Genomic DNA, 15,664 nt, shown 5'->3' with positions numbered 1-15,664 from the left:
GAGCTTCAGGGTCACTGATCTAGGCACATATAGGTGCATTTTTCCTTTTTAAAATATCTCTAGAATGGTGTCACCCAACAGAAGTTTCTTCAGGGATGGATGTTTTCTGCACTGTCCAATACAATGGCCACCACATATAGGAGTATGTACTGCTAGCAAAACTGAGGAACTGTATTTTAAAGTTGGAATTACTTGGTTTAAATAGCTACACATGGTTAGTGGCTCCTGCAATTGACAGCTCAGCTCTGGAAGAAAGGACAAATGTTATTCACTATGAATGAAAACCCAACCAAACTACTACTTAACTTGATCATTTTATGGGTTTTTTTTTTATGTTGTGAATGTGTGTAAGGGGGCACACCCCTGTGTGGAGCACAGGATGTTTTCCTCTGTCACTCTGTCTTGTTGCCACAAAATAGGCTCTCTCACGGACCTAGAAGCTTGCTGTGAAGACTGGCTGGCTGGCTGGCTGACTTGCTAATAAGATCTCAGGGTCTTTCTGTTTCTGCCTTCCAATGGTGGAATTATAGGCACATGCAGCCTGGCCTAGCTTTTTACATGACTGCTGGGGATTCAAACTCTCGCCCACTGTGCCGTCTCCGTAGCTCCTACCAATTGGATCTTCACTCTTCTGGAATTGGCGAGCTCATGTTTTGATATGTTCTGCAACCAGCATCGTTTTATCTAATTTAGCATTACAGTTCAGTTGAATGCCCATCCAGGCCTTGGTGACATCCCAACTTGTGCCAGTCACTCACTCTGCTCTGTAAGCAACTGAGTCACCCAAAAAAACCTGCCATGCCAGCTGACTGTGGCCACACAACCCTCCCCCGACTAAACAATTGTTGAAAGCTTGTCGTTGTGAACTGGGCTAGGGTGAGATCCCACCCCCAGCACATTTGGTAGACACGGTAAGTTGCTGACTCCGATTTGAATACTGATTAAAGGTAATTTTGCATTTAGCTTTTGGATTATAAGGAAAATTGTTGCTTATTTCCAAAACAATATGATTTAAAGGACTGGTCTCGGTAGCATACCCCTAATCCAGCACTTTAAAGGCAGAGGAAGGATAATAAATTCAAGAGCAGCCTGGGTTACATAGAGATTCTGGGCTAGCCTGCGCTACATAGCAAGACTCTCAAAAAAGCAAAAACAAAACCCTACTTGACACAACATGACAGATGCCTCTTTTTAAAGGAGCCTGAGTTCGGTATGAACAACTAAAGCATGAAACTTTGATCTTATCCCATTGGGCATCTTACTCTCTCAATTCATGCACTCAGTCCTCTGGTCTCTATAACCACTAGCTGCTTGTGACTTCCGAGTTCAGTCAAAGCATAGGGACGATAAGGTCCAAGTCAGGCCAGTTATTTCTCTGTGCTCTAGTTCTCTATCCCTGACTCCATCTTCTTGTGTTGTATATTCGTGACTGTGGGCAAAAGGGTGGCGTCATAGTTAACTTGAGCTGTCACTTGATACAAACTCAGAGTCACCTGGGAAGAGAGGACTTCAGCTGAAGAACTGGCCAAATGAGACTGATCTGTGAGGCCTTTTCTTAACCGCCAGTTGATGCAGGAGGGTTTCAGCCTGCTGCGGGTGGTGCCCATCCCTAGATGGGTGGGCCTGGGCCATACAGGAATGTTGGCTGAGCACTGAGGTGAAAGGCATAGGGAAGCACCCCAGAAGGCAGCATTCCTCCGTTGCTGTCTGCCTCGGGCTCCTGTCTTGGCATCTTTCCCTGGTGGACTGTATAACCTACAAGCTAAAATAAACCCTTTCCTTCCCAGGTTGATTTTGGTCATGGTGTTTATTGCAGCAACAGAAAACAGAGTAGAGTAGAAATTGATACCTAAGAGAGGGATTCTGTTGCGACAAACCTGACCATGTTGGCTTTGGGGAAGGGGTGGAAGCATTTGAGGTTTTTTTTTTTTTTTTTTGTAAGAATGTGGAGGAAAAGAATATTGAGAAAAATGCAGATGATGGAGGCCTGTAAAGTCCCGGAGGGAGTTTGAGAGTCGCTCAGAAATGCTGCTGTGTGATACAGTTCAATCAGGAATCTGTGGAGGGGCTGGAGAGGTGGCTCAGCAGTTAAGAGCACTGGTTGCTCTTGCAGAGGACCTGGGTTCAATCCCCAGCACCCACATGGTGGTTCACAACCATCTGTAACCCCAGTCCCAGGAGATCCAACAGGCAAGCATCTGGTGCACATACATACATTTGCATAAAGTAAAATAAATAAGTCTAAAATTAAAAAAAAAAACGAATCCGTGAAAGTGAAATCTTTCCTTGGACAATGGGTGCAACCATCTGGGCAACAAGTCAGCTGTGAATAAGAAGACACCAGCATCACAGAGGCAAAAACCTTCTGGGAAGTATTTCCTTAGTGTCAGCACCCAAAGCTGTGGTCCAGAGGGGCCAAGGCTGAGTCTCAAGCTGGCAGCCAAACTTGGCAATGTTTAAGAGTCTCCCACGTGGTACTGGTTTTGGCAGCATGAAAGCTGGATTGAAGGGGTCATAGAGAGAAGCTGAGGCTTGGCACGGGGCAGTCTTGAGATTTCTGGCCTGGGGCCGCATTCTTTCCTCTTCTCTTCTATTTAACATTATTTGATTTAAATAATTTCACATAGAACTATTTTTTTTTAATATCACAGAATGTTCCATAGGCTTTTGGGCTCTTGGTACATTACCATAATGAAGCTTTATATAATTGCTGACCTCTTCATGAATTAGGAAGTTAATTCCCTGGGACACGAACACTCGGTGGACCTAAGTTGCCAGCCAGAGAATCTGTCCTCTGAAATAGGCAAATATTTAACATTGTATCTTTAAATTTTCAGATACTGATTTAACTAATATACAATCTAATATTAGAGCCCTGAGCAAAGACTCTCGCTCTAGTTTATGCCCAATCACCGACTCACAGGAAGATCCTGGGCAAGTCACTTGACCTTCTTATATTTCAGTGTGTGAAAGTAGCCGTAAAACTGTGTAAAGCGTGACCTCATTACCAACCCACTACACTTGAAAGCTAATTATGTGCTTTGATATGTTAAAGAATTCCAAAGGAGCACTCATTTGTAAAATATGAACAGACAGAAAATTGTTCTGTGATGATTAAAATAACTTTAGGATGAATGGTGCTTAGCAAGTTAAGTCATGAAAATGTTTCAGACATTTTACTTAGTGAAATAGTTAAATGGTACAGGAAAATATTTGGCTGGTTTTGTGAAACCATAGGTTGTATCTATGTAACCAAAATAATTATAAGGGATGGAAGACTACCAGAACAAAAGGATCCACAATAATTAAACATACCTCATTTTTAGGCCACCATTTCTCCCTTATCATCGCACACCAAATGTTAAAATGCATTTAGCTAACTACCTTATGAAAAGCCTGATAGAAAAAGAAAGACAAATTCTATTAGGAATGAAACAGTTATAATGAGTTTGGCCGTGTAAACCTGGAATTCATTAGATTGTTGAATATGCTTTAAATTCACTTTGTATTAATCTCTGTTCTTCTCTGTGAAACCAGGGATAGTATGTGTGTTTGTGAGGGAAGGAAGCAGGCACCGTTCCCAGGCTTGGGGCTACAGCTTCTCCTTAAACAGCAGGTTCCCCCTTTCTGCAGCATTCCAGAACACAGGTAAGCCAGTCCTCCAGTGGCTGACAGGCTGTCGGAGGCAATCCTAAGAGGTCCTCTGGCATCTGCATTGTGCAGGGACATTTCCTATTATCTTAAAACACCTATCTGCAGCCTCTGCCAAAGCCAAGGAAGAAATGACTTTCCCAGCAGGGCATGCTAATCACACATTTTTGCCACAATTTCTGAAAGAATAAACAACCTGCAGCTTGTCCTGGCCTTGCAAGCAAAAGATCAAATTCTGTATTCTGTCTTGGCAAGCAAAGAAACTGCAGCATTTTTGTTAAGATTTTTTTTTAAGTCCCAGGCGCCAAATTAAGACCCGAGATAGTTTTTGTGTTGCCCCTCCCCAGTTTACAGAGAATGGAGAATAGCAAATTTAAAGATTAAAATATTATTTAAGGATTATAATTAAGATTGTAATTAAGATTGTCTAGCTCCCTACCAGAATCAATTGGCTGTGCGTGTTCCAGCTGTAAGCAGAGGGATTCTGAGTATCTTTCCCCTCCTTTGTGTATATGAATTTATGGATTTTCAGGACCGGGACAATTAGGAAAAAGCATGTAAGGTTTTAAGGTCTATATAAGCTACTCACTGCATTCATTTAAGAAGCAGGCAGAATAGAATCTGCCACAGGAAAAGGAACAAACCCAGCAGGGGACAAATCTTCCAGCATCTTTAAAAATTTAGTGGAAATGTAAAAACACGAAAACTAGACTGTCTGAGCCTGTAAACACGGCGCAGACTTATCAACTGTGCCTGGGACAGTTCTCTAAAATGAGAAAAGTACAACATCCGATTAATTTCTTCTCCAAGGCCGTCCACCTTGTCCTCACAGTTCCCTCTCCTCTGCTGCTTAAAGTGGGAGGTCGATTCCTCCCCTCCTCCTCCAAGCAGCTTTCTCAGCCCCCAGACCTCCCGCGGCTCCTAGGGCACTCGGCGCCCGTGAGGACCCAGGAAGGTGGCTCTACGACCCCGTAACCACCAGGAGGTGGTGGGAGGGGGATACACAGGTGGAGTGGGGCTAGGTGACTGGACAGGCTGGAAGCCCGAGGCGGTCCCCAGGTCTCACTCAGGGGCATTTCTGTCCACAGGATGCTTGTGGCACAGGCCAGCACCCACGCTTGAGCACTGGACTCCCCAGTGACCCCTGCCCGCGGAATGGGCCCGCCGCGCCGGGCGCGCCTGGGGGGCGGGGCCTTGCGGCGAGGCCCGGCTGCCGCAGCGCCGCCCTGCGCGAGGTGGTACTGCCGCGGCGGAGGGATACGGCGCAGCGTATATATATCGCGGCACACAGGCTCGCGCTACGGCAGTGGTGCTGGGAGTCTCGTGTTCGCGGTGCCGTTACTCGCAGTCGGGCGGCGGCTGAGGCTCAGCGCACAGCGCAGGTAGCGCCTTAGCAGCAGCAGCAGAACAGCGGAGGCATCTCGGCGGTCACAGCCCCTGCGCTGGTGTAGCCACCCTCGCCTGCTCCGCTCTTCCTTCCTTCGCTCGCACCATGGTAGGTCGGGATCGGCAGTCGCAGGCTAGCAGCTGCCCAAGCTCTCCCCAGATTTGTAGTTGAGTCTTGGGGCTCCCCCTTTTCCTGGCTGAGTTTACTCCCCCACACACACCCTTCTTTTTGCCGGGTGCTACGCGGAGGCTGCAGTTAAAAAGAATGCATTTCGAGTTTGCATCTCAGCTTTGGTTGCCAGGGATCCTCCTCTTGAGTTTTGGACGCCTCTGGGGCTGGACTCTACAGTGGGCTGTGCGCGGGCTGGAGCCGCTGCCACAGCTGCACCGGGGCCTTCCGCATCCACCCCCTCCCCCAGCCCCGCACCCACTGCATCCAGCGCGCCGCCGCACCCGGGCTGCCTGCAGCGCCTCGGCCGGGGCCGGCAGGGCGGGGGGGGGGGGGAGGACCGGGCGGGGCAGGCCGCGACATCCCGGTAGCCAGCCCCCAGCCGCGGAGAATGAATGGGTCGGGGCGAGCCGGTGGCGCACAGGGTTTGGGCCGAGGGCTCCTGGGTGCCCTCAGCCACCTTCAGTCACCCGGCCGACCCAGTTGGGCACCCTCCCTCGGCTGCGGTCCCCTCCTTCCTCCCGGGGGGCGCGGCGCGGGCGTGAGCTGGGAAGGAAGGAGCCAGGGAAGGGTGGGGTTGGGGGCAGGAAGGCGAAGGCTGGGGGGCGGAGAGGGCGGAAGCGGCCGCCCTGCGGCCGGGCGGGGCCCCGCGGGGTGGCCGCGCGCGTGGCCGGGCCATGCAACCTCGACCCCCCCTCCCCTCCTGGTGCGGTGCTAGGCGGGCGCGATCGCCCGGGTCCACGGGGAGGCCCCTTCCCGCGGGAGGCGCTAGGCTCGCGCTAATTGGGGCGGCGGGGCGGGGGAGGAGAGAGTTGGCGCGCGCCACGGTTTCCATTAGAGACGCAAAGTTTCTGCTAGGGAGGAGGCGGCGGCAGGCTCTGTGCCTGGGGGAGCGGGAGCGGTGGGAGGTGCCGGGGATAGACAGCACCCCCGTCCTGGGGCCCATTTGGGCCTGCACGCCGGTCAGGCCCCTCGCCCTGTGTGCCCCTTGTTCACGCCACTCCCTGGGCGGCAGGGAGATGCCCGTCTCCACGTTTCCGCTTTCTCTACAGCCTCTGGATTGCCAGATGCGACCGTGCGGGTTGGCCCGGTGCGTGTGCCGTGGCCCCTTTCTCCCTCGCCAGGCAGAGCTGACATCACCAGCAGCACTTTCTGCCCTGGCGGGGCTGCTAGAACGCCTTTGACCCAAGGCCGGAATGACTTGGGGGTGGGGGGAGTCGTTGTCCTGAAGGTAGATGCATTTGATAGGCCTCCAGTGAGAGGATTTTTCGAGGAGGTGGAACTCTTCTCACTGAGCAGACAGTTTCTCCTACGAGGTGTGGCAGTGCTTCCTGTCGTACAAGACTGACATGGCTGGGCATTACATAAATCATCGTGTCTCCATTTGCCTTGAAAGTAGCTTCCAGTAATGGATAGAAGGGAAGACCCATTTAAAATATAAAAAGTAGAAAGTCTTTCCTCCCCCAAATCAATGTATAAGGCGAGTTTCCACAGAAAAGAATAAACTTCAGTGCCACCGGGTTTCTCTTGGAGTTTAATTTGCAACTGGCTTCATTAAAGTAAAAATATATATTCTCTTTGAGATCTTGAGTTCCCCTGGCTGGAGGCACAGGTTCAGGGGTGCAGACACTAAATAGTGCAAGTGAAAAAATAAAAATAAAATAATAAAAAGCTACTTTGTGGTCATTTAGTGCATGGAAATACTGAATGTTGATGATCAGCAGCTTTTCTGTCACTCTTAAGGCGGGCAGTGTTAATACCAGAAAATGATAATAGTTATTCCTGTACATGAGGAAAAGGCTTTCGTATCGCCTCAAAAAGAGTATCGTTTTCTGTGTGCTTTATTTTTGCAGTTTTATAATAGTCCTAAGATTCAGTTTTTTTTCCTGGCTTCCTAAGCATAGGATAATTTGGCCGAAGGCATTAGCCATTGTAAATGGTAGACTTTTAGCAAATCGCTGCCTAATTTAAATGATTGAAAAGCATTTATTTCATAGAAATGAAACTGGGGTGGTGGGTAACCCATTACTGTATATTTTTTTCACTTAATTGTTTCTCATAAAATGGATATAAAAGCCTGATAATCCAACCCAATACCATTATGTAACGCCATTGTGGAGATTTTGGAGGGCCCAGAGATATGCGCAAGGTGCACTAAAAGCCTGCCCCTGGACAGGATCCTGGTGCTGGCTGCCTTCTCCGGTGGCATTGGGTTGGGTCTCTTGGATGGAACCAGCGACTGCAGTGTTTCTGGCGCAGTAGGTGGCGCTCTTCTTTCTCTGCGTGTTGCTGCTGCCGGTGCTGTGGATACTTTGACCACTAGAGGCGCCATTTTCCACATTACATTACTGGATTGCAGTGCCTACTGCAAGCAGCATGCCAAAGAAACGAAACCAGCACATGTTGTCACTTCTTTGTCACCCTTTATTGTTAAGCGAGCCTAAACAGTTTTCCTTTATTATAGTAACTTTCACTTAATGGCAGTGCTAATGATTTTGAAACACTCGCTTTTTTAAATTACTGATTTGAAAAAAAAAAACCCACAATTTTAAGTATAATTAGGAAAGCTAGGTTATTATCAACCAAACTTGCCTAGATTGAATTATGACCTTTTCTTTCTCCGTGTAGGCTGATCAGCTGACTGAAGAACAGATTGCTGGTAAGTTGAAGACTGGGGAGATCCCAGGAAATGGGAACTAGGTTCTGACCTGTTATTGTATCTCCTGTGTTGTCTCTTTCCCTCTCCTGTTTGCATGGTTTTCTAAGAATTCTTGAGCAGAAACAGTGAGGTCAGGTGTTTTAGAAGTGATGTGGAGTGGACCCTGCCTGCCTGGCACACTCTGGGGTGTGCACAGCTTGCCCAAAGAAGGAGATCCACTGACCCTGCTACTCCAGAGTTATTAGACACAGGTCTCTCAGTGGTCTACCAGTGAAGCTTGTGCTTGCTATGCTAAAATACATAGAAACGGGTAGATTTAATGCTGTAATAATTGGGAAATGAGTCACATTTATTTAGTCTTTACTGTTGGAGGGAGGTCAGTTTTTCTTTTTCTATTTGTTTTTTGTTTTGAGGTGAGGATCTCTCTGTAAATCTTGCTGTCCTGGAATTTGCTGTGTAGACTAAGCTGGCTTTGAATTCACATAGATCTTCTGCAGTTGCCTCCAGGGTGCCACCATGCCCAGCAACTTTATCTCTAATGTTTCCATTTTAATGTTTTAAGGTGGTTTCTAGAGAGATGCCTCAGTGGGAAAGAACACTTACTGCTCTTGCAGAAGATTCAAGTTAGGTTCCCAAGACACATGTAATTTTCAGTGGTCTCTAACTCCAGTTCTGGGGGATCCATTACTGCCCTCTGACCTCTTCAGACACCAGGCATGAACGTGATGGACATATAGATGCAGGCAAGCAGTCGTGCACATAAAATAAACCTGGAATTCTGAAAAATATCCTGAATGTGGCAAAGAATATGCTGGCTGCCCGGGAATGAACCCTTTTAGTAACCATGTTGCTATGAATCGGTTCCTCGTAACTATAGAAGTGGGACATGAAAGAACTTTCTTTGAAAGGACTTTACTGTAACTGGTAAATCAGCATCTCAGATTACACTTGGTGACCAATTTAAGTATGTTCAGGCTAGCTTTTTTAAAATATAGGATATTGTGGCTTTATTGAACTGGTTACCAGGACAATGTTTGCTTTCTGGGCTACTGTGTGCTGGCCAGACCCACAGGCCTATTGTGGTTATTATTTCTGTAGATAAAGGCCAGGTGGTTTCTGATAACTTGGACAGCTTGTCTTGGCAAGCCCCAGGGAAGTGTGTATCACAACAGTGTTGGGTAAAAACACTGATTCTAGTAAACTTCTCTTTTCAGAATTCAAGGAAGCTTTCTCCCTGTTTGACAAAGATGGTGATGGCACCATCACAACAAAGGAACTTGGGACTGTCATGAGGTCACTGGGTCAGAACCCAACAGAAGCTGAATTGCAGGACATGATCAACGAAGTGGATGCTGATGGTAAGGGCTTTAGAACTGAATGCACACCACTGTTGTGTAATTCAAGTTCAGACTTGTTACAGAATGTTTTTAAGGTCCCTAGAGCAAAACAAATGTGCAGAGTTCCTTTCTATGGTTGCCTTGCAGCCTCTTGACATTAAAATAGAAGATAGTGGGCTTGCTGTCCAGTTCGTTCTGCTGTGGTCTAGAGCATTTCCTGGATTGGATCACTGGGGTTTTTTTGTTTGTTATTTTTTTTTTTCCTGCTTGCTGGGACCTGCAGCTCTAATCTTTATCGGCTGACCCCTGAGGCTATACCAAGTTCTGTGGGGGAAGTAGAGATGAGTAGCCGGAGAGCTTGCTTTTAAAGAAGCTCTTGTTTCTAAGAGACAGAACCTGAGGGCGGTGACCGAAGGGCACCCTTTGACAATGGCCGGGAACTGAGTGGTGTCTGAAGACGACATCTGGGAAGGAAAGCTGTGTAAGGCTGAGGGCCGGAAGAACCAGCAGCTCCCCTGATAGTTGTCTGTCTGTCCTAGAGAACAGTAGCAGACAGAGTTTATTCTCCTTTTTGTCAGTAAGCTGGTTTGGAAGCACTCTCCCTAGTTGAAAAGTCCCATAAGTCCAGGGACGTGTGTTCTAAGACTGCAGACTGTAAAGGAGCTAGGAAGACAGAGCCTGGGCCTCACCTGTGCTTTGTCGGCCGATGGCTGTGAGAGCAGCTGTTAGAAAACATGGCGCTAGAGAGTGCTGTGTTAGACATGGGTTTTCTGTGCCAGTAAATATCCCTGAGGATGATCCTCCTCCTCGGTGCTGTTTTAGGAAAAATCGTCCATGATTCTGTCTGATGAACCATATGGGAACATGGGCAGGCCTTTCTGTTTTCTGTAAATCCTGGGAAACCAGGCTCGGTAGGAGACTGTTTGACTGTCAGAGTGTATGAAACCGTGGGAGAAGCTGCATCAAGCCTGGTTTTGATTCCTAAGGATCTCTTCACATGCTTCTAGGTAGCACTTAGTCATTTAGTTTGTCTCCTATAAATATCTCCAAAGACTTCAGGAATTTTTGACGTTGTGTCCACCTACATCGTCACACCATTGCAGGGATTGGACCCAGGGCACTAAACCATCATCCACACAAGCCTTTGAAAGTTACTAGCTTTAAATATGATAGCGAATAGGAATTGTAAATAACTCCTGTTTTGGTGGGATTTTTCTGTTGGTTTTGTTGTTGTTTTCTGTGATGTTATTTCCATTTAATTCAAGTTAGTGTTAATTTGGTAGTTGTTTTTGGGAATATTTATCCCTTAGCTTTAGAGGAATCGTTTGGAATGTTGGCTGTTGGGTGGATTCCTCTGACAGTTTACTGAAGATTAATGACCCTAATCTGAGAACGGCTTCTGAGCTTTTCCCTTCATGGAAAATGAAGCTGCTGAATTGGGGGTTTGGGAGTAAGAGTGTGTGCTTGGCATAATGAGAGGCCCTGGGGTCAATCCCCAGGACCAAAACAGAAACAAAAAGCCAAGTTGGGTAGGAGCATGGTTAGATCACATATATAATAGGGCCAGAAGTACATCTGGAGAAGACTTGGAAAACTGGGCAGGGTGTAGTAGGCTTTTTTCTTGCTCTCACTTTTTCCCCCTAAAGCGTTTTGAACATTGCTAGGACATTATTAGTTAGGCCTGAGTGTTCTCCCTGGACAGGCAATTGCATGCTACCTTTTCCAAACTGTGTATTCTGCTTTCATGATTGTGAACCCAGATGTGCAGCTTCCTTTGCACTGTAAATGCTGTGCTGCACATTGCCGAGCCGCTTGATGTTGCTTGACATGTGACATTGCTCTGTGATGTTACAGAAGGTTGACCTAAGAAAAATGAATAGTTTAAAAAAAAAATAGTTCATCATTGTAGTTATCGCTGGAATTGTACGGAGTGCATTTGTCTGAGCATCCCCTACAGTGTTCTAAGATTACTGCACAGGGCTGTCGGTGTGATGCTTATCTTTTCTTTTTGTGATTAAAGGGAATGGCACCATTGACTTCCCAGAGTTCTTGACCATGATGGCTAGAAAAATGAAAGATACAGATAGCGAAGAAGAAATCCGTGAGGCATTCCGAGTCTTTGACAAGGTAACCTTGCACACTTGCCTTGGAGAGGCACATTACATGGCTCTGGGCTGTCACTGCTGAAGGTTGTAACGGTTGGTTAGAGTTAGCCGGAGTGCCTGAGCCTCTCCTTTGATGCCCCTGTATTGACTTGACCCAGCAGAGAGAAATGCTGATTTGACTGTCTGTCATTGTTGTGTTCAGTATGTCTGCTTTTGAAAAACTGCATTTTGTGTTTGATGACTGGCAGGAGCTGGGTTGGGAGGAATGGTGAGGGTAACTTGAGGGAGGGTTGGACGGTCAGAGAACTGCTTGCTCTCCAGAACCTCCGTCTGCCATCACCTTGTAACAACTGCTGTCTGTTGACAGGATGGAAATGGTTACATCAGCGCAGCAGAATTGCGCCACGTCATGACAAACTTAGGAGAGAAGTTAACGGATGAAGAAGTAGATGAGATGATCAGAGAAGCAGATATCGATGGAGATGGACAAGTCAACTATGAAGGTAAGGCTAAATGTCCTGAGCCTGGTTTTCAGCAGCGATTACTGTGGACGGCCACCACTTGTATTGTGCACAGTAAATCTGTCCGTTACCGCTTCTTTTAAAGATAAACTTTATATTTGTCTTTTCAGAATTCGTACAGATGATGACTGCAAAATGAAGACCCACTTTCAACTACTTTTCCCTCTAGAAGAATCAAATTGAAATCTTTTACTTACCTCTTACAAAAAAAAAGAAAAAAGAAAAAAGTTCATTTATTCATTCTGTTTCTATCTAGCAAAACTGAATGTCAAACGTACCTTCTGTCCACACACAAAATCTGCATGTATTGGTTGATGGTCCTGTCCCCTAAAGATCAAGCCCCCACATCAGTTTTACAGTATAATACTCGTACTACCTTATAAGGAAGCACTTAGTGGACTCCTTAAAGTTCCATTTGCTAATGATTAATACACTGTTTGGGCTGGCCAGTTTCTCATGCATGCAGCTTGACGATTGAGCACAGTCAGGCCTTTGTATTAAAACCGAAAAATGGAAAAAACAAATTCAAAATCTCAGATAGGTTCTACAATTTGTTCAGATCAATTGTCAGTAGCCAGTTTGCTGCAAACAAACATTTAAAATTGGTTTACCTCAGGATGATGTACAGAAAATGGGTGAAGCTGAACTTTGAGACACAGCCCCAGAAGTAGGATGGCCCTCTTGTCCTTGAAGTGCTCAACCCCATGGTGACTATGACACCTGGTGGCGTGCCTGAGCGATGGTTTAGTGCTGTGTGTGTTGTACTAGAGTGAAGTAAACATCAAGGCTGTCACCAAATCACACAAATTTTTAATAAGAAATGTTTACCAAGGGAGCATCTTTGGACTCTCTGTTTTAAGACCTTGTGAACCATGACCCGGAGCCAGCAGAGTAGGCTGTGGCTGTGGACTTGAGCACAACCATCAACATTGCTGTTCAGGAAATTAGAATTTACGTCCATTCCAAGTTGTAAATGCTAGTCTTTTTTTTTTTTTTTTTTCCAATAAAAAGACCATTAACTTAAAAGTGGTGTTAAATGCTTTGTAAGCTGAGATCTGAAGGGGGACGAGAACAAGGCCATTGGAGGGGAAGCCAGCGTACATAGAAACATGCTCACCATCCAGGATAACCTGGGTTTCCCTCCCAAGTTCCTAGCATCAACTCCTGAAACCTGGCCGACACTGATTGCTTTGTCATCATTGGCCATGTAAGTCTCCTTATGTTTTCTCTGTGTGTCTCTGTGTGTGTGTGCGTGTGCACACGTGCTCGACTATCTTGGTCACTTGATGTTCGGGCAGAGGAGCTTAGTGAGGGAACAGCCTCTCCCATGCATGTGTGTGTGTTTAGGAGATCTCAGCTGTGCTGCTGCTGACCACAAGAGGCCACCTGTGCAGGAGACTTGACTAGTGTGTCTGTAACTCAGTCTTCGGTGTATGTGGAAGCGGTTATCTAGTCAGAGACTATCAGTCACCTTTGGTTCAGTTTTTAACTTATGATACCTTTTAGCTTCTATACGGTTTTTTAATTGATTTTTTTTTCTCCCTGTAAGTAGAACGAATACTTAAGCCTCTGGCTTGAAAGAAAACCACAAACAACAACAACAACAAAAAAACCCAAAAGTTGTAGCCCAGACTGAATTTCACGTCTAATTATAAACCTGTAACCAAAAGTCAGATGTGCTGGTCCTGGTCTGTTTAGGACCCCCACCCCAGAAGTGTGTTGCATTTAGTACAGAGCTCATTTTTGAAACAAGGGCCTCGTACATTTTTCAGGGTGTTAACTGGTTGTATCTGATTAGCAGGGAGCTTTGGCTTTGAGTGTGGGGGTGGCCGGGAACAGGGGCAGGCTTCTAGCAAGGCACCGAGAAGCCCTTGGCGCCAAATGGGTGCATTCAAGGCTGTTGCGTAGACCCTTGGCTTCTCCAACTCTCCTACTCCCTGCCTTTCTGGCGTTTTGTAGCTCCTTTGTATTTGCTTTCTTGTGCCAGAGGGGTGGGTCAGAGCTGTGGAGAGAAAGACGTGTGCCTCTGCTGGCCCTTGGGCTGGGGGGTTGGCAGACAGATTGATGAACTGAATCATTAGGTATTCTTGAGAATGCCTTGGGGGTTCCCTTCTGGGGAGAGCACTGAGGGTTCCAGGTGTGAGCAGTGGCGGTGGCTTTGTCTTGGAAGGTGGATGGAATTGCCCAGTGTGGACCTAGTCTCAGGCTTGTGGTCTGACCTCTTGGTAGTTTCAAAGGGGGTTGGAGGTGACTTTAAAAACTTACCTCCCATCTTTTACCTTTTACCAAGTCTTTGTAGAAGCTGGGTAGACTCTGCTTTAGCAGCCCCATAGCCTATCCCATAAGGCTACCTTTAAAACAGGATTCTTGTGTGGCCAGGAACCCTGCATGGGAACTGCAGAAACCCTAACCCCCAGGGAATGGGAAGCTGAAGTTTGGAGTTGTGGGAGGCAGAGCACCCCCAGCTCGTGGGCCTCCCCCACCACACACCCTGGGACACAACCAGTCCAGGGCTTGGTGTTAGCTTCTGAGTTTGTGAGGGGAAAGAGCTGGGTGTCCTGGAGTCTGGATAGCACTTTCCTGTAAACTCTTTCACTAAGTACTCTATAAATATATACATATATTTATATATATATATATGTATAAAGTGACTAGTTTGCTGGCATCCTGCTTTAGCCTGAGACTTGCCCACCTCTTCATAGCTGTGTTCTCCGACTGTTCCGGGGAGCTGTTGAGCAAGGCAAACAACTTGATGGCTCAGATGGGCTTTATTTAATGCACTGTTCCAGGGAAGGCTTTTTCTGATTTTTTGACAAATTTTTGCACACTTTAATTGGTGTCTTTGAGCAACTTACATTGAAGACAAAGCTGTTGTACATAGTTTTATATTCTCTTTCTAAGCGCATGTCCGACTCGTAACCGTATGGTGATGGACGGCTGTCCAGTAGGCCTAGCGCTGCTATCACTAGGGGGATAGCACACACCACCCACCTCTCCGCATCCTGGAAACTTACTGAACAGAATCAATTCAGGCAAGTCGACTATTAGTTCAATTATCTTAACCACTAGAATTATTTATGGTGTGTCCTAAATTCTTGTCTTTGGCAGCGACCAGATTTATACTGTTGTGTCTTAACTGAACCCCTCAACTGGCAGTCACCTACTTTTTTTTTTTTTTAACTATCCCTTGACATTGTCCAATAGAAGACAGTTTTTTGCTAACTATCCCTTTGAGAAAGAAGGTAGGAATGTGTGTTCTTCCCCTAGACCTACTACAATGTTCATTAAACACCTATAGCAAGGATGGTGGTGGTCCTTCTGTTACTGAAGTCACCCTTCACTGTGGCTGTTTGAAAAAGAGATGTACTTGAACGTTCTGTAAATCTTGAGATAAACTGTTGTGGAGATTTAACCACCTCGCTGATGGGGGACCAACTCTATGGAAATTGTAAATAAGTTTTATTTATAAACCTGGCACTGTATTCAATAAACATTGCAGCAGCCTTTCACCTCTCTACTGCGAACTGTGTAGGTTCTTAGCTCTCATGCCCTCCAGAATGCCCCGGACCGTGCAGCCGGTGAGTGTATGGGCTAAAGTTGGCAGAGATGGCCCAAAGCAGTTGTGTTCCAGCATCGAGTATTTCCGGGGTTACCCAAACTCTTGGCTGATTAGTATCCTTTGAATTTCAAAAGCATATTTTTAGAAGCCGAGGGGACGGATCTCTTGAGTTTAAGTCCCCCCCTGGTCTACTAGAGTTCCAAGCTAGCCGAGGCTATATAGTGAGACCCTGTCTCAAAACATTTTAAAATTTTTAGTGGAGATGTAGCTCAGTTGG

General features: G+C 46.5%; 1 protein-coding gene across 1 annotated transcript; it reads left to right on the top strand.

Moving 5' to 3' along the window:
• The first annotated feature begins 4,937 nt into the window (after positions 1–4,937).
• On the top strand, positions 4,938–15,343 carry Calm1 (calmodulin 1). The gene is made up of 6 exons (XM_057782438.1): positions 4,938–5,146; positions 7,835–7,865; positions 9,080–9,223; positions 11,223–11,329; positions 11,675–11,810; positions 11,939–15,343. The coding sequence occupies exons 1-6, from the start codon at positions 5,144–5,146 to the stop codon at positions 11,965–11,967; spliced, it is 450 nt and encodes a 149-aa protein (XP_057638421.1). The 5' UTR covers positions 4,938–5,143; the 3' UTR covers positions 11,968–15,343.
• The last annotated feature ends 321 nt before the right edge of the window (positions 15,344–15,664 follow it).

Source organism: Chionomys nivalis, chromosome 10, assembly GCF_950005125.1.
Source record: "Chionomys nivalis chromosome 10, mChiNiv1.1, whole genome shotgun sequence".
Classification (NCBI taxonomy): domain Eukaryota; kingdom Metazoa; phylum Chordata; class Mammalia; order Rodentia; family Cricetidae; genus Chionomys; species Chionomys nivalis.
The sequence above is the reverse complement of the archived record's forward strand: the minus strand, read 5'-3'. Positions and strand labels throughout refer to the sequence as shown.